Genomic DNA, 22,555 nt, shown 5'->3' on the forward strand with positions numbered 1-22,555 from the left:
TTATAAGCTCCTATTTATACCTTCAGTAATAATTACCATATTTATGTTAAATTTTTCCTCTTTAAAACAATCTAGCAAGTCAAATAGTCTCTGTAAATACCTAAAGCTAGCATTGACTGAAGTTGGCTCAGGTCCGTATATCTTTACCAAACACAGCTTTGCCATTCAAAATCAAATATACAAAAGAGATAACCAGTAATAGGAGATATTTTGTTAGGATTTGAATATAAAGCAAGGGATAGTTTTTTGGGGGGGAATCCTTGACCTTGTATTGGGTGTATCCAACTACATTTCTTTTTAAGGATTCGAGGCTGACTTAGACAATTGTTATATTCTAAGTATAATTAGGGTAGTAAGTAAGGAATCTGTAAAGATTTGCATTTGTCTCCTTATGGTTTTAGTTTGCCTTTCTTTTCCTAGTTTTCTATGTGGAACACTTGATATACCCTCTCCTCTTTAGGGTAGTTAAGAACTACTCATGCTTGGAGTCAAAGTTCTAAGTTTATTCTGTGATCCCACAGACTACATCAGAACCCTCTGCCAGTCCTGACTGTCCACTGTCACATCACTTTTATGATCATTTCCTAAGTTATCTATAAGAAAAGGCAGGATCTCACTGTTGTATCTCCAGAACCAAGGCAGGTTCCTAGTATTCATTATACTCAATAACTTTGAGTTAAATAAATGAATAAAGATTAAAGACTGACCATAGCTCTTTTCGTGCTTTGCTTTGTGCTGTCCATTTAGGAAAGGTGAGAGAGGCCTCAGTGATCACAGCATTGAGTTTAATGTGGCGATTATACATCCAACTAGTGTTCAGACTGAGAAAAGAAATAGGGCATTGAGGAGGCACATTAAATCATGGTATGTGAAATGTGTAACCCAGTGCATACCTATTTTCAGCTAGGTTTTATTTTTCATTTTTGTTTGCCTGGTTCTGCTTTCTTAATTTGAGAGGACATAGGTATGTATCAGTGGTTCTTTTCGGAACCTTTTCACTAAATTCTCATACTGCACGTTTCCGTTGAGTCTTTTTGGAAACACTGAATGTTCTAGTTAAACAGTTTTCTTTTCCTTTGCAGCTGTGTTGACCAGGCAAAACTCCTGTAAATTAGATCTGGCCAGTTAGTAGTATAGCATTTGATATTTTGGTAAAGTGCAGATGACATTGGACCAGATCCATCTATAACCAATATTTGTAATCTAATTACTTCAGCTACTGGTCCTTGTGTACTTCAGCTGTCTCGCCAGCTTTCCTCTGATGGCTCTTTCTTGATGTCAGGTATATATTTTTCTGATTACAGGAATATATATTTTCTGATGTCAGATATATTTTTCTGATGCCTGTGCATTTTCTAGATACTTGGAAGTGAGTAATGAATAGAATGTTAGACCAAGTTTGGGGTAATTGACTCTTAATACTATTTGTCATTGCTGAAGCATTGGTTTTAACGTGGCCTGCTTGCAAAATGATAGTGATCACATTCTGGATATTTAACATCTGCCAAACCCCATCTAGTTGCTATGGGGATAAAGAAATGAATAAAAACATGGACCCTGTCCTTGTATACAAGGAGACTTCAGTAAAAAGCTCTAAAGTCAGATAGATTGGATTTGAATCCTGACTTTGTCACTAATTATTATGTGTACCTGAGCAAGTTATTTAACTCTCTATGACCCAGTTTCTTTATCTAGAAATTTGGACAATTGACTACACCTCCCTCACAGGGTTATTATAATTATTAACGAAATAGATAAACGTTGTAGAACCATTTGTTACACATTGTAAGTGCTAACTGTGTTAGCTAACAGTAACTATTAATATAATTGGAGACCTTGAAATCCAGTGGTGGGGGAGACCTATTGTGAAGATCCTTCTGTGCTATGCTAAGGAATTTGGACTCTAATGAGAGGTAGTAAGGGAAAGCAGCAAGATTAGATTTGCTACTTTTATGTTGTAATTCTGGCAATGATTTGGAAGAAGCACTGTGATGGAAAATGATTCTTTACCTCCTAAATCAGAGATTCTGTATCTTTTTTTCCCTTCTATCTACACTATTCACATATACAGAATACTTCATTATCCATCCATCCACCTATCAGTGCAACAATTATTATTTGTTTTCTTTGTGCCAGGCACTGGGGATACAGCAGAGAAAAAGACAATTGGGGTCTTTGTTCTCATGGAACTTACAGTCTACTGGGGGACATTGCAGAACAACTAAATTAATAAGATAATTGTACATTGAGATCTGTTCAGTATGCAGATCTGGCTCCATCCTTATTTCAGAAGCCTCCGTGCCTTTATATAATCTCATAATAAAGTCTAAGACCTTTCTACATGACACATGACGGGTGAGACTCTGTAATCTGGCCTCTGTCTGCTTGTCTAGGCTCATTTCTCTTTCCTACTTGCTTTTCATGTTATTGTGACATAATACTGAACTGTTCATGGATCTCTGTACCTGTTCTTCTCTTACTTGCCTTTGTAACCCTGCAGATTCTGCACTTCTACCTGAGATATCCATATCCTTATTTGCTTGCTTAACTATTTTATCCTATAAAAGCAACAAATGTGTCACTTCCTCCAAAGAGCATTCCCTGATACTCCACCCCTTGACCACAAGATGAGTTAGGTACCTCTTCTAGTAATCTGTAATTCCTTATCCTTATCTTTTATCATTGGACTTTGCTATTGTCTTAAAATTGTCTCTGTCTGAATCTTCAAAAATTATCTCTGTCTGAATCTTCTCCTTTAGGGCAAGATATTTTTCTTCTTACCTCTTAGAACAGTGCTTGGCACATGATTGTTTTGCTATACATTTATGTTGAACAGATGAATTGCCAACTTGATAGCAGTTCATTATCTTATTAGACATTATAAGAGTCTAAGGCAGTATCAGTGGAGATGGAGAAAAGAGGCTAGTTTCAGGAAGTATTTATAAGGTATAATCAAAATGTTATAGCAGACTAGATGTAAGAAGAGAGATTTGAGGTGGGAAAACTGGTTATGCCATTATCTGATACAGGGATTCCAAGGGAGTCAGAGCAGATGAGGAGCCATGATAAACTCAGTTTGCCGCATGCTAGTTTTAAGAAACACTTGGCTAATAATACTGTATTATTTCCTTGAGATTTGGTAAGAGCAGGTTTTAAGTTCCTCATGACACCCACAGATGGTAAAGATGGGTGGTGATAGATGTGTTAATTAATTTGTGGTAATCATTACACAGTGTATATGTATATCAGGTCATTACATTATACACCTTGAATATATACAATTTTTATTTTTCAATTAAATATTTATTAAAAGGGAGCTTGGAGTCTATCCAGAAAGTAATGGATAATAGACAGTTACAAATATGGATACAGAGCTTAGCAGAAGTCAGAGCATAAAACTATAGATTTGAAGTTATTTGCCTGTTAATGGTGTTTAGAACTATTAGAGTGTTTTTTACCCAAGAAAAAAATGAGTGTGAAGCATGTGAGATGGTTTTATGGGTGAGGTGGCATTTGAACTAATGCATTTCAGGAAGCTCAGAAGGGCGTAGTAACTAGGGAAAATTATTTTGTTTTCTTCAGTGATTGAGCATCTTCTAATTTCCTTAGTTTGTACATTTTCCTTTAAATTATTCCATATGCAATTTCTGCTTTCTTTACCATAAAATTACTTGGTGTATTCATTGTGAAGATCCCAGAAATTGAATACTTGTTTTAGTGTTATTTTCCTCATCTAAGCCAAATTTCAGATACTGAGTTTTCATTTTATTATTTTCTTCCTTATCATCATGTTGCTATCTATGCCCTTACATCATTGATCCAAGAACTGAATAATTCTTGTGATTTGTTTATTTAGAAAGCTTAGCTCTAGAAGTGTTCTGTCTGGCTTCAGTGTTTTGTGTGATCAGCTTGGTCATTGTGTCCCTGTAACTGGGGACACCTGTCATGTTCCTCCTCAAATACTATTTATGAGGCTCAGCAAGGCCCTCACTAAATATTACATAGTTTAATCTTTCCTGGCTTCCTCAGGTTTACGTGGGAGGGGTATTTTCCTGTCTCCGGCAGCACTTTTTCATTTTGCTGCTTTCCGTTACTTAAATGTCATCTAATCTTTTATATGAATCATTACAATACAAAGACTAAATCTAGGTCCAAAATAAATATTTTCTTATTCATTGTTTTCCCAGTTAGGCTGAATGTCTGACAGTAAGTTAAATGAGAGGAGAACAAATCTCACTTGCTTAAACATGTCTTGATTTGAGCAGCTTTGCTTAGGCCTAGAGCCTTAGTGCTTCAGAGTGATATTATCAGGTGAGTCATGTTATTATCATCTTCCAGACTGAGACTTGGGCATATGTGACCATCACCTCAATTTCTGCAGAAGCAAATATTTTATCTGTACCAATAGTCCTTGGCTTTTCTCCACCCACCACAACATAGAAGATACAACAGTAGCAGTGGCATGCTTGACAGTGATTCTTTCCTGGGATTTGGGAGCTTATCAGAATCTCCAGGGGTACTTTATAATTTAAAAATGTCCCCCAGGTGTGATTCTGATTTGCTTCCTTCTCCTCCTCCCACTCTGACAATCACTGTTTCATTAGAAGCCTCAGCATAAATAGACACATGTATTAGTATCTTCTCCTTGTATAGTTGAGTTCCCTAACTCCCACACCCCCGTACTTCCCTTTTGAGTGATCCTCATTAGTTCTTTCTAATATCATAACTTGAAACAAATGTCTATCTGTCACCGAAGGTATAGCTACCACCAAAACAACCTTGTTTAAAAGCCTACAAAGCCTGAGGACCAGGTTTAATAATACAGTTTAAATGGGAACCTTTTGCAAAGATTTGCACTCAGGTCTGAGATTTATATTAACACTGACCCTCACCCCCCTAGCTTTAACATTTTATGGTGAAAATTTTCAAACTTATACTGATGTGGAAGGAATTTCAAGAGAACACCTGTATATCCACTTCCTGGGTTCTGCGATTAACATTTTAATAAACTTGTTTAGTCACATAGCTACCCAAATATTAATCCTTCTATCCATGTATTGACTCATCTTTTTAATGCATTTGACTGTAAATTGCAGATGTCAGTAAAATTCTCCCTAAATACTTCAGCATGCATATCATTAACTGGAGCTCAATATTTGTTTAGTGTTTTTCTTTTGATGGAAAATTTACATACAGTGGAGTGCCCAAATCTTAAGTGCTCCTTAACTGAGTTTTAACAAATGATAAATCTGTATAATCTAAACCCTATCAAGATATAGAAATTTAACACCCACTGTTTTCTGCCCAATTATTTCCTCTCGTCTTCACATAGTCTCTGAATTAAAGGTAAGAAAAAGGCTCGTCAGTGTTTACAGGACAAATAGAGACTGATGTTTAATGGCAGATAGATTTCTCTTCTCAATTGCCTTAAGTACTTTGTGTTTCAAATGGTATATGAGTGTTTTAAAATAGAAGACTGAGTGAATAACTTATATTTTCAGTTTTTAAAACACTGTTTTGGAGAATATCAGATGTAAGTACTTCAGATCTATTTTGTTAAGTACTTTATAAGGTAAGAGTTCTAGTTCAATAAAATGTGAGGAGGTATATATAGAAACAGAAGTAGAGAAGAGAAAGAAAGTGGAGATGAGATGGGAAAAATCATGTAAATATTAATGTAATATAACAAATATTATATTAAAAGTGGTTAATTGGTTAAAATATATATTATGTACATCACTAGACATCATAGTCTATCCCTACAACAGTGGGATGCCATTTGTTCAAATATATTAGCATATCGTAATTTGCCTTTAGGAAATACAAATTGAATTATTCTCACTATTGGTCTTGAGTGTTAGTCATTTTATTTTTAATGCCTTTATTCCTGGAAGATATCACTTATATGGCTTATCTTTAGAGTGACTGAACAGATTTTAACTTATACCAGTATATTTTATAATATGCTTTTGAAATTAATTTGGTTGCATTTTATGAGGGGCAACACATAAGTTCATTTCTAATAAAATAATTCTGTTCCCCAAAGAAGAAGCTGTGACACAAATAAATTGATATTTCCATAATCAAAAGATATAGCAAACACAGTCATTTGCATATAGTTCCTGAAATATTGCATACTGGCCTTGTCAGTGCTGGTAAGTCCATTTCAAGGATGTTGCCCTTAGTCCATTAGTTTGGATAATGAGCCCTATAAAGTACATTTATAACTTGTGGCACTGCAAGTAGATGGATTCCAATTTTCATCCTTTTATCTAGACACATTGAAAGAAGGTCAATGGAGGGTTCTATATGATTCATTGTCCCAACACATATCAGATGACAGAGACCTGATAATGTCCGTGCATAAGTGTTTTCCTTATTTGGAAACAGCACTTGAAAGAAATCTTTCTATGATCATCCTTTGTAGTAAAGTGGAAACAGGTATTAAAAGATGCTCTATCCCATTTTTCTGTTTCAAACATTACCAAACATGTGACCATATAGCTATTCTTGGACAAAAGAGAAACCAACATTTAACAGAAAAATAAAAAGCCTGTAAAAGGCCTTTATAGGCTGTGAATGATATAACAAGGTATTTAATCAATTTTTCTCTCTTTTCTTAGAGCTGCTAAGGAGAAAAATATATACAAGCCTGTTTTCTAAACAAAGGAAATGCTTCTCTGTTCCTAAACATTAGGAAATTTATGATTTACTATAATTCTTACCCTGACTTTATTCTTATTAATGGTATTCAAAGTACACGTTTAAGATGCATTCCAGGTTCATTGTATACTTTAAAAGACCTCAAAATGGCAACAAGAATATATATTCTGTCATTTAGTGTCAGTTTTGCGTCAGAAAATGTGGAATTATAGGCAAGTTTTAAGTGTTGTCTTCATGAGAAATTGGTTTTAGATTCAAAATTGGTAGCTAATTATGTTGTTTTTCTCAATTATTTAATTATTAATATGAACTTTTGTGGTATACTTATCTTCTTTATAGATGTAAAGCAATTATAGATCAGTTTGGTCAGAGAATAATCTCTAAGCATTTCCTCGTGGAGGACAGTTACTTTTCTGAGAACACATGCTCACGTGTGCAATACAGGTAAGGCCCCCTCCACCCACTAGCAAGCGAAGGTAATTTTATTGACATTTCTGTATGATTCTGTTCTTCAGGTAACATGCAAATAAATGCCAAACCAAAGATATATTCAATATCTTACTTCACTTACAGGGTCTGGCTTTAAAGGAGTCTAGCATAATTTCAACTCCTTTGCTTCAGCTGGGGTTTGTCTGTAGGTCAAGCATCCTTCTTTCATGAGCCAAGAAACGAATAAAGCCAAACTTGACTTGGTTTTGGGAGGTTACACTTTTATCCTGACTTAAATCTTTGAAACATGCCTTCTGGTGGTTATATAACTATAAACGAAACTTAGCCATGGAATCAGAATTACTGCTTGACTGTTTTGTGCATTACAGGCAGATCTCCAGGGCAGTGCTGATCACAGATAGATCTGTCCTAAAAACAGATTCAGATCAACAGGTAAATTCAGTCCTATATATTTTTAATAAAAGGTGTATATATGAAGATGTACAACGTAATGTTTCGCTATACGTATACGTGGTGAACTAATCACTACAATTAAGTTAATTAACATATCTATCTCTTTACATAGTTTCCTTTTTTATGGTGAGAACACTTAAGATTTACTTTCAGCGAATTGTAAATATATAACATCATAGTATTAACTGTAGTCTTCCGCTGTACATTAGATCTCTAAAACTTATTCTTTTTGTGTAACTGAAAGATTGTACCCTTTGACCAACATCTCCCCATTTTGCCTAGCCCCTGGCAACCACCATTTTACTCTCTGCTTCTATGAATTTGAATTTTTTGTATTTCACATGTAAGAGCAATCATGCAGTATTTTCCTTTCCTTGTCTGGCTTATTTCATTTAGCATAATGTCCTCCAGGTTCATCCATGTTGTTGCAAATGGTAGGACTTTCTTCTTTTTTAAATATTGAATAATATTCCATTGTGTACACATACACACACACCCCATTTTTACAAAAACCATTATTGCACTGACGGATGCTTAGGTTGTTTCCAAATCTTGGCTTCAATGAATAATGCTGCATTATACATGGGGGTGCAGACATTTCTTTGAGATACTGAAGGATATATACCCACAATCTGGATTGGTGGATTATATGATAATTCTATTTTTAACGTTTTTGTGGAACCTCCATAATGTTTATAAAGATTTACATTCCAACCAGTAGCGTACAAGATCTGCTTTTTTCTACATCCTCATCAACACTTGTTATCTCTTGTCTTGTTGATAGTAGCCATCCTAACAGAGGTGAAATGATACATCATTGAGTCTTAAGCTTTCTAATAACATTGTTACTAATTTAATCTCCATAGCAATTTGTATAAATCAATATTGGCAAAATTAAGTGTATTAAGCTATATGTAGTAAAATTTGAGTATCCCTTCTCTGAAATGCTTGGGGCAAGAAGTGCTTGGATTTTAGATTTTTTAGGGGGTTTTAGAGCATTTTGGATTTCAGATTTTTGGATTAGGGATACTCGACTTGTAGTTATTAAATTTGTTTTTAAAAAGTACATGATGGCAATAATGTAATGGCATTGGTTTCCTAAGGATTTCCATCCCGTGGAACAGATAGTTGCATCTTATATAACAGATTTATTTTAGGAAAATTGATGTAAATACTAGAGTTTGAAAATTATTTCTGTGAAAGTGAAAATATATTGTTATGGGGAGAAAAAGAGAATCCCCAGAGAATACATTTAAAAATCTGGGAGAAAAAGGCAGTAGCCAACCCTATGGCAATGATTGTAAGTCCACTGTTAGGCCTGGTGTGAATGATTTCCACACACGTTCTCAGTTATGGTATTTCCTTACCACCATCGTTCATTTCAGTACCCTCTTCTTCTCCCTTATCCCCAGTTCCATAGGAATGTCATTATGCCTCTGGTTTTTACTTAGACCTCTTAAATTTCAGAGTACCCAGTTCTCCTTCTAACTGTATTTTATAGTGATTGATGAAATCAGCTTACTCAGTAGGTTTGACTGTCAGTTCTGTATGCCACTGCTAAAAGTAGGCTCCTAAAGTTCCTTAAGTTGAAAGCTTTTTCTTATATAAAAGAAATATGTGAGTGGATAAAGTCAATTCATTGTCCCAGTTTTTATTGCTAATAAATCAGCATTATATACAAAAAAGTCCCCCAAATATACTTCTTATATGTGTAATACGAATACTTTCATTAAGCCATTCAGCAAACAATGAGTGCTTTTTACCTTCCAGCCAGTGTTGCTGCATTCTAAGGAGCTAGTGGTGACTATGATAGCATCTCTGCCCTCAAACAGCTTTCAGCCTGGCAGATACAGATACTGATAAGTAGCAACTATAGTTCCGTGTGACAAGTGTGAGCATGGGTGTGTAGAACAAATAGTAAGGCAGCTATTATATTACTTACTCCACTGTCCTACAATTACTGGTTTACTTGCCTGTATTTCCCAGTAAGCTATGAGGTTTGTGAGTGTATCAAAGAGTGCCAGGGAGGCAGAAGAGTAAAGAGAACAAATAGAGATAACTCTTGGGGGAAGCTAAGCTGTGAAGAATAAGAGGGAGGAACTGGTCTTTGAAGAGAGATGTGGAGAAGAGGGCTTTTCTTTACTTTAAAAGATTAGTATATATTTCAGCTCATGGAATGAAGCCAATAGAGAGGGAGAGGTTGAAGATACCAAAGTAGGAAGGATGATAATTGATGGATCAAGGTCCAGGCAAAGGCTGGGGAGGCTAAAATTCAGAGAACAGGCAAATACATTGCCCATGGATGGGATGGGAGACACGTTGAAACCAGAGGGTGAATGCATTTGTAGATTTGGGAATTCCCATCTTATGGGTTACATTTATTCTTTTAAATGATAAAGAAGGTGACGTCATCTTTTGAGAATGGGGGTGTGCAAATGTGGATGGGTAGAAGCTCAAGGAAAGGTGTAAAATAATCACCATAGGAGTTGCAGAGTGTACTGTCTCATGTTCAAATTGCTGGGCAGTGTTAATGGCCCAGTTGAGTCTGAAGGTCATGGATCTATAGTGGCATTAATCGGCTCCTATCCCTTCAGCTCTTTCATTCTCTTACCTCTACCCAGTCTGTTAAGAGATGTATAATTCCTCATTCCCTCTGTTTCTTTTCAGTTTATCATCTCCCTTCTGCCCCTTTCTTTTTCCCTGCACTAGACCCCGTAGTAGATCTTCTGAATTGCTCTTTGTCTGACACTCTCAGTACCCATGTTATCATGTCCTTCTGCTATACCCACAGAGGAAGATCCCATCCCTGAGTCAGGCTGTGATCTTCACCTGGATCACTGATGGCTGCTTAAGAAAACCACACATCCAGACAGACTAACCCTACCACAGAGACAAGGGTGCCAGCGAGATTCAGCTGGACCTTCGGCACAGATCACCAGTCTGTTCTTCCACTTGCCTCAGACAGCTCTCTTTCCCTTTTCCCTCAGTGCCTAATCCAAGTCTTGATGATTTTACCCACCCTTCTTATCCTCTGCTCCTCTCACCCCCTTTACCCCCACAACCTTGCTTCACTGAAAATAGCGAGGCCATCTGACATGCACAGTAGCCCTTGACTTCCTGCCCCCCCACCACGTGTGTACCCCAGCCCAGGAATGAATCAGAAGGCTCCCTTCCTTGTTCAAAGCCAGCCACTTTGACAAGTGCCCTTGACACACACACACACACACCACCCGTTATTGTCTGCTCTCTCTCCTGTATCTTCAGCCTCTCCCCACTGCTGACACCTTTTTTTAACAAAGACACAGACACACACACACAAACACACAAGCACTTTCTATTTCATATGTGCTAATACATATATGTATATATACTAGCATTTTCTGTTCTAAAAATAAAAACTAAAAGGAACCACTCCCTTGATTCTGCCCCCATCTCTAGCTGTCTTCCCTCTTCTTATTCAGCGTTTCAAAACAGTGTCTGTACTTGCTGCCACCAGCTCCTTACCTCCTGTTCATTTCTTTAACACTCCCACCTGGCTTCTACTCTCCCAATTCTACCACTTTTTTTCTTGCTAAATTCATTAATAACTTTACAAAAGTCAAGGCTAAGGGATATTTTTTGGTTCTTGTCTACTAGGACTTTTCCTGGTGCATTTGACAATGTTATTATTTCCTTGCTCTTGAAAGTCTGTACTTTTGGCTTCCATGAAACTGTGCCCTTGTGGTTCTCCTCATGACTCTGGCTGTTGCCTCTCTTCTTTCTTAGTGGGCTCTTGTTCCTTTACCCAGTCCTTAAATATCAGGGCTCCTCAGTGTTTTTCCCTCAACCCACAGTATGTCTTGCTCCGGGCACACTCACTAGATGACTGTGTTATCTCATGATTTCTGTTGTGCATAGATCTTGGTGACAGCCAATTCTATATCTCCCAGGAGTGTCTGGCCCACGTGCTAAGCTTCCTGCTGGACATCTGTCAAATGGAACATACTCAAAACTAAACTCACCATCTTCCCTCCTCAAACTGCTCCTCATCCAGTGTTCCCTTCTTCTGGGAATAGTTCTGACGGCAACTTCTTTCTCCCCTCTCTGACATCTCATCAACCTCACATCCTTCAGTGTACTTCCTAAAAGTTGCTTTGATCTGCCTTTTCTCACTGTTCCAGTTACGGGACTCATCACCTCTGACTTGTAACTGGTCACCATGTCTCTCATCTTGTCTACTTCAACTCTGCCTTCTACATTTCCTTCAGAGTGATCAGTCTAAAGTGTGTGTCCTGCTTGCCTTTCTTTGTTTCTTATAGGGAGTTTTCTTCTTTTATCTTCTCTCTCTTTTTTTTTTTTTTTTAAATTTTGAGTTGTGCAGCATAGATAGAATGATGAGACTTGGAAGAATAGATGTGGGTGCAGGTAAATTTTATGGAAGTGGTATTAGAGGGTTAAAGGAATTCTTTTTTGATGATTTTTATCATTTCTGTGAGGTTTGAGACAGTTAACTTCTCAGAGTTAAAGTGATGGAGGTACTGTACTGGAGGTTACTAATTGCATCTCAGTAAAAAAAAAAAAAACAAGGTGATAGTTGTAGAAATCAAAAGAAGTCCTTGCATGTTAGTGCAGTCATTATGAAACTTTTCCAGTTATGGTCATGTTTTTAGTTGTACTCATTTAACTATTGTTCAGCATTCAATGTCTTAATGGCTTCTATCTTTTTAGTGCCATAGAATATTTTCTATCATGAACAAAGGGAGTTGAGAGGAACATGGAGAAGTACGTTTTTTCAGACATTTTGAGGCCAGAAACGTACATAAATGTAGGATACTCATGGTTATCAAAATAATTTCTAGTTTAAAATTTGTTTTAGGTGTTTTGTCTTTGGGCCATCACTGTGACATTCTCAGTCAAAATGTAGCATAGCACGTATAGGGCAAAGTGCAAATGGGCTTTTCCCTTTTGACAAGCATTTTCTATGTGAGAAGATAAAATTTCCTCACATTGAAGATTAGATTGAGAATTAGTATTGAACCTTTAGGCTCTACAAAGAAACATTGACCTGGGTCGGGCGCAATGACTCACGCTGGCAATCCCAATATTTTGGGAAGCCAAGGTGGGTGGATTGCTTGAGGTCAGGAGTTTGAGATGAGCCTGACCAGCATGGCAAAACCCCACCTCTACAAAAAATACAAAAGAAATAGCCAGGTGTGGTAATGCATGCCTATAATCCCAGCTACTTGGGAGGCTGAGGCACAAGAATCACTTGAACCCAGGAGGCAGGGGTTGCAGTGAGCTTAGTTTGCACCACTGTATACTAGCCTGGGTGACAGAGTGAGACTCTGCCTCAAAAATAATTGACCTGAAGATCATTTCAAGTTTTTGAGTATAAAGCCATCTAGCATATCATTAATGCCTAAGGTAGCATACTACATTTCAATAAATAGTACTTAACAATTTTACATTGTACTTTTGATTCTGAATTTCTAGTTTTATTAGGGAATCTTTAAAAATTATTTGTTTTCAAATGTTTTGATATATATTTACTTTGACTGCTTGTATCAATAAGATTGGGATGGGTAGTCTTTAACTATTAGTGCTAACTGCTGTTTTTAGCCATTATGAGTAATCAAGATTGATTTAATATGGTCTGATTTCAAACAGCAAAGTATGTCCATTTCAGAACTAAGAAGTCATAATGGTGTCCTTTGAAAATACAGGTTGTGTACCCTTATCTGAAATGCTTTAGACCAGAAGTGTTTGGATTTCAGATTTTTTCGGATTTTGGAGTATACCAGTTGAATGTCCCTAATCTGAAAATCTAAAATCCAAGATGCTCCAATGAGCATTTTCTTAGAGCATTATGTCAGCACTAAGTTTTGGATTTTGGAGTATTTTGGAATTTAGATAATGGTTACTCAACCTATAGTAAGTTTATAGTAAGAAACCTAGAGAAAGTTAATAAGGATTTAATAAATATTAAAGATATTTAAAATAGTTATTATCTATGAGAATTATGAACATGATACATATATATGTTTCAAATTCCGTTCCAAGATTAAATCCTGACAAGCCATATTTTTTTAAGACATCGAGGTGTTTGAAAAGATACTCAGTTTAGAAGTTAACAGTATTTTAATGTTAGACGAATGAAAATGAAATCTAACAGCTGTGTCTGATACTTTATTTTTGCTTTGTAGACTTCCATTTTGACAGTGCCAGCAGAAGAACCAGGAACTTTTGCTGTTCGGGTCATTGAGTTATGTTCTTCAACGATGACATGCATGAAAGGCACCTGTAAGCATAGTAGAATGGTTGTTTGTATTTTTTGTTTGTTTAGGAAGGCAGGGGGGCAGCTGTTAACAGTTGTCAAGGTTGTATCTATAGAGATTTTTCTCACTTTTTTATTATTCAGAGCATTTGCTTATACAAAATACGGCTATAGAGTAAGTCATTTCATACCTTTCCCTTACCTATAAACATTTCGGTGGCTAAATCTTCACAGGCATAATTTTTTAGTTCTCCAGTGAAGAATTTTATGACTTTCAATTATTTCTAATTTTTCTTTAGCTTATTGGAAATCTGCTTGCATTACACTTTTTTTAATCGCTAATTTTTTTCTTTACTTTCTTAGTCTATTTGTGCTGCTAAGACAAAATACCTTAGACTGTGTGACTTATAAAGAACAGAAATTTATTGCTCATGATTCTAGAGGCTAGAAAGTCCAAAATTAACGTGCCAGCAGATTCAGTGTCTGATGTGGACCTGTTCCTCATAAGTGACACCTCCTTTGTGTCCTCATATAGGGGATAGGGATAAAGAAACTTCCTTGGACCTCTTTTGGAAGAGCACTAATCCCATTTATGAGGGCAGAGCTCTCATGACTTAACCATATTCCAAAGACTCTACCTCTTAATACTTTTGCATTGTGGGCCTACTTGAAGTGTTAAGAGGTAATACTTTTGCATTGCATATGTCAACATATGAATTGTGAGGAGACACAAACATTCAAACCATAGCACCTTCAATTCTAAATTCTGAATCCAATTACTGAACTTTCCTCATGTATAAATTTTCAATTTATTTTGTTTATTTATGAGACTAAAGTTAAGGACTGCTTTATCTGCTCTTTCACTTACATGTTTCAAAACTTTTGTTTCCAGCAGCATTAGATATCATGCATTCTACAACATATTTCTTGAGGATATTTCAGTAAATAGGAGTCCATAAGTATACATTATACATCACTGTGCCTAGACCTAAGCTATGTACTATAAGTATTCAAAGCAGAAGCTGAGATATCTGATTTGAAATGTTCATGATATTATCACTCACCTAATGCAACAAGAAAATGTATTTATTAACTGAGTACAACATATTGTGCTGGGCATTTTATAGTAGATAAAGATGCATAAGATACCCCTGACCATAGGGGTTTTGCAGTCTAGTTGAACAGATAAAACAAACATAGAAGTAGCGGGAAGAGGCAAAATATGAGAAGTATCAACAAACAGCATACTCTAGGGATTCATAGGAGGGAGACATAATATCATTAACTAGAAAAATATTTTTTGATCCTGTAAACTTAAGTGTTAGTCAGACCTGAGAAGCAAAAAGACTAATCTGGTTTTGCGTAGTCACAAGGAAAACTTCAATGGGGAAATGTAGAGCTACTACTTAAAATTGGGAACATGTAATTAGGCAGAAAATAGTGGGAAGTCTGATGCCAGCAGAGAGCATTAAGAAAACTTTTCAACATTGCTCTAATCCTAAATTTCCTTTGGACAAGTAGCTCAGAGGACCATTTCTCCTTTTTTAGTGTACTAGTCTGTTTTCCTGCTGCTGATAAAGATATAACCTGAAATTGGGAAGAAAAAGAGGTTTAATTACAGTCACAGTTCCACATGACTAGGGAGGTCTCAGAATCATGGCAGGAGGCAAAAGGCACTTCTTACATGGCGGTGGCAAGAAAAAAATGAGGAAGAAGCAAAAGCAGAAACCCCTGATAAACCTGTCAGATATTGTAAGACTTATTCACTATCACGAGAATAGCATGGGAAGGACCAGCCCTCATGATTCAGTTACCTCCCCCTGGGTCTCTCCCACAACACGTGGGAATCCTGTGAGATACAAGTCAAGTTGAGATATCAGTGGGGACACAGCTAAACCATATTATTCCACCCCCAGCCCCTCCAAATATCATGTTCTCACATTTCCAAAGCAATCATGCCTCTGACAGTTTTCCAAATTCTTGTTTCAGCATTAACCCAAAAGTCCACAGTCCAAAGTCTCATCTGAGACAAGGCAAGTCCCTTCTGCCTATGAGCCTGTACAATCAAAAGCAAGTCAGTTACTTCCTAGAAACAATAAGGGTCCAGGTATTAGGTAAATGAAACCATTCCAAATGGGAGAACTTGGCCAAAACAAAGAGTTTTCAGGCCCCATCCAAATCTGAAATCCAGCAGTGCAATCAAATTTTAAAGCTCCAGATGATCTTCTTTGACTCCAGGTCTCACTAATGCAAGAGATGAGTTCCCATGTCTTGGGCAGCTCCACCCTTGTGGCTTTGCAGGGTTCAGCCTCCATGCCAGCTGCTTTCACAAGCTGGCATTGAGTGTCTCTGGCTTTTCCAGGTGCATGGTGCAACCTGTTGGTGGATCTATCATCCTGGGGTCTAGAGAATGTAGAGAATGGTGGTCCTCTTCTTACAGCTGCACTAGGCAGTGCCCCAGTAGGGACTCTGTAGGGGGAACTCTAACCCCACATTTCCCTTCTGCAATGCCCTTGCAGAGATTTTTCATGAGGGCCCCACTCCTGCAGCAACCTTTTGCCTGGGCGTCCAGGCGTTTCCATACATCTTCTGAAACCTAGGCAGAGGTTCCCAAACCCGAGTTCTTGATTTCTATGCACCCACAGGGTCAACACCATGTGGCAGCTGCCAAGGGTTGGGGCTTGCACCCTCTGAAGCCACAGCCCAACCTCTACATTGGGCCCTTTCAGCCACTGCTGGAGCGGCTGGGACACAGGACACCAAGTCCCTAGGCTGTACACAACATGGCGGTGCCTGGCCCATGAAAGCACTTTTTCCTCCTTGGCCTCCAGTCCTGTGATGAGAGAGGCTGCTGTGAAGATCTCTGACATGTCCTGGAGACATTTTCCCCAACAGTCTTAGTGATTAACATTAGGTTCCTTGCTACTTATGCAAATTTCTGCAATAGGCTTGAATTTTTCCTCGAAAAACAGGTTTTTCTTTACCACTGCATCATCAGGCTACACATTTTCTGAACTTTCATGCTCTGTTTCCCTTTTAAAATGGAATGCTTGTATCAGCACACAAGTCATCTTTTGAATGCTTTGCTGTTTAGAAATTTCTTCCACCAGATATCTTAAATCATTTCTCTCAGGTTCAAAGTTCCACAAATCTGTAGGGCAGGGGCAAAATGCTGCCAGTCTCTTTGCTAAAACATAACAAGAGTCACCTCTGCTCCATTTCCCAACAAGTTCCTCACCTACATCTGAGACCACCTCAGCCTGGACCTTATTGTTCATATCACTATCAGTATTTTTGTCAAAACCATTCGAAAAGTCTCTAAGAGGTTCCAAACTTTCCCACATTTTCCTCTCTTCTCCTGAGCCCTCCAAACTGTTCCAACCTCTACCTGTTACCCAGTTCCAAAGTTGCTTTCACATTTTTGGGTATCTTTTCAGCAATGCCTCATTCTACTGGGACCAATTTACTGTATTGGTCTGATTTCATGCTGCTGATAAAGACGTACCTGAAACTGGAAAGAAAAAGAGGTTTAATTGGACTTACAGTTCCATAGGCTGAGGATGCCTCAGAGTCATGGCAGGAGGTGAAAGGCACTTCTTTCATGGCAGCAGCAAGAGAAAAATGAGGAAGAAACAAAAGCAGAAACCCCTCATAAAACCCATTAGATCTCGTGAGACTTATTCACTATCATGAGAATAGCATGGGAAAGACGGGTCCCCAGGATTAAATTACCTTCCCCTGGGTCCTTCCCACAACACGTGGGAATTCTGAGAGAAATAATTCAAGTTGAGATGTGGCTGGGGACACAGCCAAACCATATCATATAGTGATTTGTGCTACGGGAAAATCTTTACCATGACAGTTGGTGCTATTTTCTACTATTATTACCTTAACTATTTTTTCATGTAATTTTATCTGTGTTAGCTTCTTAGATATAAAATTGAACCTATTATGGTTTTTGCAATTTGTATTTGTTTTATGTTTGTGAGTATTCTTTTTCAAATTTCCATTTTTAGTTTAGATTCAGGGACTGCACAGATTTGTTACAAGGATATATTGCATGATGCTGAGGTTTGGTCTTCTATTTATCTTGTCACTCAGATAGTGAGCATAGTACCCAAAAGGAAAGTTTTTCAGCTATTTCCTTGCTCCATCCCTCCTTTTGGAGTATCCAGTGTCTATTGTTCCCATCTTTATGTCCATATATACCCAAGATTTAGCTCCCACTTAGTAAGTGAGATCATGTGATATTTGGATTTCTATTTCTGTGTTAATTCAGTTAGGATAATGGCCTCTAGCTGCATCCATGTTGCTACAAATGACACGATTTTCTTCATTTTTATGGCTGCATAGTATCCCATGCTGTATATGTACCACATTTTTTTAATCCAGTCTGCTATTGATGGGCACCTAGATTGGTTCCATGTCTGCTATCAAGAATAGTGCTGCGATGAACATGGAATTGTTTTTTGTTTGTTTGTTTGTTTGTTTTTGGTAGAATGAGTCATTTTCATTTGGATATATGCCAGTAATGGGATTGCTTGGTTGAAAGATAGCTCTGTTCTAAGTTTTTACAGAAACCTCCAAACTGCTTTCCACAGTTACTGAACACATTCTCGCCAACAGTATATAAGCATTCCCTTTTCTTTGCAGCCTTTACAGCATCTGTTATTTTTTGAATTTTTAATAATAGCCATTCTGACTAGGGTGAGATGGTGTCTCTTTGTGGATTGATTTGCATTTCTCTGATTAGTGATATTGAGCACTTTATCCTATGTTTGTTGACTACTTATATGTCTTCTGAAAGCATCTGTTCAAATCCTTTGCCTGTTTTTTAATGGGATTGTTTTATTCTTGTTGATTTTTAAGTTTTTTTAATAGATTTTGGATATTAGCTATTTATTGGATGCACAGTTTGTGAATATTTTCTCCCATTCTGTAGTTTGTTTACTCTGTTGATAGTTTCTTTTGCTGTGTAGAAGTTCTTCAGCTTAATTAGATCCCATCTGTCAGTTTTTGTTTTTGTTGCAATCGCTTTTGAGGACTTGGTCATAAATTGTAAATAGTCTTCATAAATTGCTTTTTAAATTATTTTTCCACTTGTCATATTTTAACATTCCCAGTCTAATAATTTATGTTCACTGTTGACAATTTGGAAGAAAAGTTACTGTAATCCCTCTACCTAGTAATGACAGATACCCTTGGTGTATGATTCTTTGTTGTTTTTTCTTTGTATGAGTATGCACATATATTTTCATAAAACACAATCTTGTTTTAGATACAGTTTTATAATATGTTTTTTAAGAAAGGTAATACAAAAATGTTTTTGCATGTCTGTGATCGCATTTTCAGTGATTTGGGTTATGCCATTTAAACTGAAGTGAGACCTCAGTTTTTTTCAGTGATGTTTGACAGGAGTAGAGCAATTATTGTCTCAAAGTTTTCCATCTTGCTAAGATACTCTTTCCTGGTCTTTTGCTAGAAAGTGTAGGTTTTTGTTGGGGCTTTTAAAATCTGAGTCCATTGGTGTTTCCAGTTGTCAGCTTCTATGGCTCTCAATCAAGAAATATATGATGGAAAAAGAAAACCCGGGGAACTCTGGCATTTTGCTCTTTTGGTCCCAAGGCCTCTAGCCAGTCTACTTTCTTCGTTCCAGCTTTCAGAGTTTTCTGTGTTGGTTTTATATATTGTGTCCAAGATTTTTAGCTGTACTTGGGAAAACACAGGATAACTTCCTTTATTCCTTCTAGATGTGGGATTCCCAACGTATCCCCAAAGTTACTGACTTACACATCCAGTGGCAGTTTATAAACAAGCATGTCTGTTTTCTTCAAAGCCTCAATATCACTGGGTATTATCTTATCAAAACTCCTTTGCCAATTTGACAATTGAAAAATTCTGTTTAAACTTGCATTTAATAACTCATAAAGTTATGAGTTATGAGCTGTACCTTGGCCCCTTTTAGCCATGGCTAGAGCAGCTGGGATGTAGGGCACCACATCCTTAGGCTGCACACAGCAGGGGGGCCCTGGGCCTGGCCCTTGAAACCATTTTTTCCTCATAGACCTCCAGGCATGTGATGGGAAGGGCATTGCAAAGGTCTCTCACTTGGCCTGGAGACATTTTCACCATTGTCTTGGTGACTAACATTTGGCTCCTCATTACCTAGGCAAATTTCTACAGCTGGCTTGAATTTCTCCTCAGAAACTACGTTTTTCTTTTTGATAACATTGTCAGGCTGCAAATTTTCCAAACTTTTATGCACAGTTTCCCTTTCAAAACTTGATGCCTTTAACAGCACCCAAGTCATCTCTTGAATGCTTTGCTGCTTAGAACTTTCTTCCACCAGATACCCTAAGTCATCTTCTTCAAGTTCAAAGTTCCACAGATCTGTAGGGCAGGGGCAAAATGCTGTCAGTCTCTTTGCTAAAACATAACAAGAGTCACCTTTACTCCAGTTCCCAACAAATTCCTCATCTCCATCTGAGACCACCTCAGCCTGGATTTTATTGTCCACATCATTATCAGCATTTTGGTCATAGCCATTAAACAATGATCTATGCAGTTACAAACTTTCTTACATTTTCCTGTCTTCTTCTGAGCCCTCCAAACTGTTCCAACCTTTCCCTGTTACCCAATTCTAAAGTCACTTCCACATTTTTGGGTATCTCTTCAGCGGTACCCAACTCTACTGGTACTAATTTACTGTATTAGTTCATTTTCATGCTGCTGATAAAGACATCACTGGAACTGGACAGTTTACAAAAGAAAGAGGTTTATAATGGACTTGCAGTTCCACGTGGTTGAGGAAGCCTCACAGTCATGGCAGAAGTCAAGGAGCAAGTCACATCTTATATGGATGGTAGCAGGCAAAGAGAGAGAGCTTGTGCAGGGAAACTCCCCCTTATAAAACCATCAGATCTCATGACTCTTATTCACTATCACAAGAACAGCATGGGAAAGACCTGTCCCCATGATTCAGTTACCTCCCACTGGGTCCCTTCTACAACATGTGGGAATTCAAGATGAGATTTGGGTAGAGACACAGCCAAACCATATCTCCATAGTGTAATCAGCTTTTCAGTACAAAACTAGACAAATGGACTGGTTTAATAGTAAGGCTTATACCAGGAAGGTTGACTGAGAGAGTTAAGTTTCAATTTATTATTTATATTATGCCTTTTTCCTGATAAAAAGAGAAGTTAATGTTCATTTAAGAATCTTTTATGTATTCTTTTTACAATAACGTTCATTATTCTAAAAGTGCTATAATAGAGTTAATGTTTAATGTATAATATATAGCAAGACTTAAGAAATACACTGAGATAGAAACTGACATTTTTAACATTCGCTTGCTCTTACTACTTAAGTTTAGATTTCTTTTTTTCTCCTCCTTTTTTAATGCTTTTGGCCTGTTCATAGACATTCAGGAGCAATTTGTAACTTGGACATTAAAGGTGTTTAATGCTCTATTTTCCTGCTGCTGCCCTAATTGAGAGTCATTGGTGTCACAGATAGTTGGAAGTTGTTCCGTTATCAGTCTGTCTTCTGAAGCAACTAGGCTGATAATCTCAGAAGGGTTTAAACCACCTTCTTTTCTATTAATTTCTTTGTTTCAAGTCAGAAAAAAGAAGAGGCAAACACACCCTTTATTTTATGTATCCAAACCTGTTTGTAACTCATTATTTTTCTCTTTTTAAGCTCCTCAATTATGGATAAATTATTTAGTTTAGAATGTTACACAGTCATTCTCTTTCCCAATTACATTTACTTCCAAATCTCATTTGAGGGTTTTGTCTTTCCTAGACCTTTGGAATAAAGCATATCCTGAACACAATAGAACATGTTTTAAAATTCACCTTTTTACAGAATAATTTACAAACACAATTTCATTATTTTCCAGGTCAAGCATCAAAAACTGAAAATGCTAAATATGCTTATTTGTGCTGTCACATATCATTTTTGGGAGGAAGGATGTATGGAATTTGATATTACTCATAATTGGAAAGATGTATATTCAGAAGAATTTGTTTCAATTAGAATTCTTGGTGGAAGGCTTTTTAACATTCTATCTGAATGTTGTTATTTATATATGTTTACATTAGCTTTGTAGTGGAATTCTCATATTTGTAGTAATGATGATGTTAAAATGTTGATGATCATCTATTTTATCATGGTTTTATAGATATCAAATAATAGAAGAATAAATTTTAAATCTGTAAATTTTATATTTAAAAAAATCATTAACTCTAAATGGGTTTTGTTGTGACATTTTCCCTTCAAATAGTTACTTAAGTAGACAAATACATCTGTACATTTAAACTTGGTTCCATTGTATAAGTGTTAGACATGTAATCAGTATTGCTAGCTTAGTGGAGCCAAGTGCCTTCCCTTACCCTAAAACTTGATGCTGTAATGATGAAATCATGAACTAAACTTACTGTCCTTCTTATTGGAAGAATCACTTGACAAATGTTGGCAAGTACTGTAACTGATGTAGTTATACTTGAATAAATCAAATATAATCAAAATATATACCATTGAGATGTTGTAACTTGTACTCATACCTCAAGATTTATAGAATGAAATTTATAGAAAGTAAATGATGTAAACTTTGGTGACTTAATTAGAGTTCAATTGTTTAACAAAGAATGTATTTTAAAAATATATTATTCATGAGCAAATTAACTTGTTTATATGACATACTTATTACAAAATTGTGACTTTTAGAGAAAT

General features: G+C 36.8%; 1 protein-coding gene across 7 annotated transcripts in view; it reads left to right on the forward strand.

The window, feature by feature from the left end:
* Nucleotides 1–22,555, forward strand: part of CHM (CHM Rab escort protein) — a 183,056-nt gene that overhangs the window by 138,475 nt on the left and 22,026 nt on the right. For all 7 annotated transcript variants that reach the window (XM_017520861.2, XM_037735673.1, XM_017520862.2 and 4 more), the window contains 3 exons: nucleotides 7,003–7,107; nucleotides 7,482–7,545; nucleotides 13,749–13,845. In XM_017520861.2, coding sequence (XP_017376350.1) covers nucleotides 7,003–7,107; nucleotides 7,482–7,545; nucleotides 13,749–13,845 — 266 coding nt within the window. The remainder of the gene's footprint in view (nucleotides 1–7,002; nucleotides 7,108–7,481; nucleotides 7,546–13,748; nucleotides 13,846–22,555) is intronic.

This window comes from Cebus imitator, unplaced genomic scaffold, assembly GCF_001604975.1.
Source record: "Cebus imitator isolate Cc_AM_T3 unplaced genomic scaffold, Cebus_imitator-1.0 Scaffold894, whole genome shotgun sequence".
In the NCBI taxonomy this organism is placed as follows: Eukaryota; Metazoa; Chordata; class Mammalia; order Primates; family Cebidae; genus Cebus; species Cebus imitator.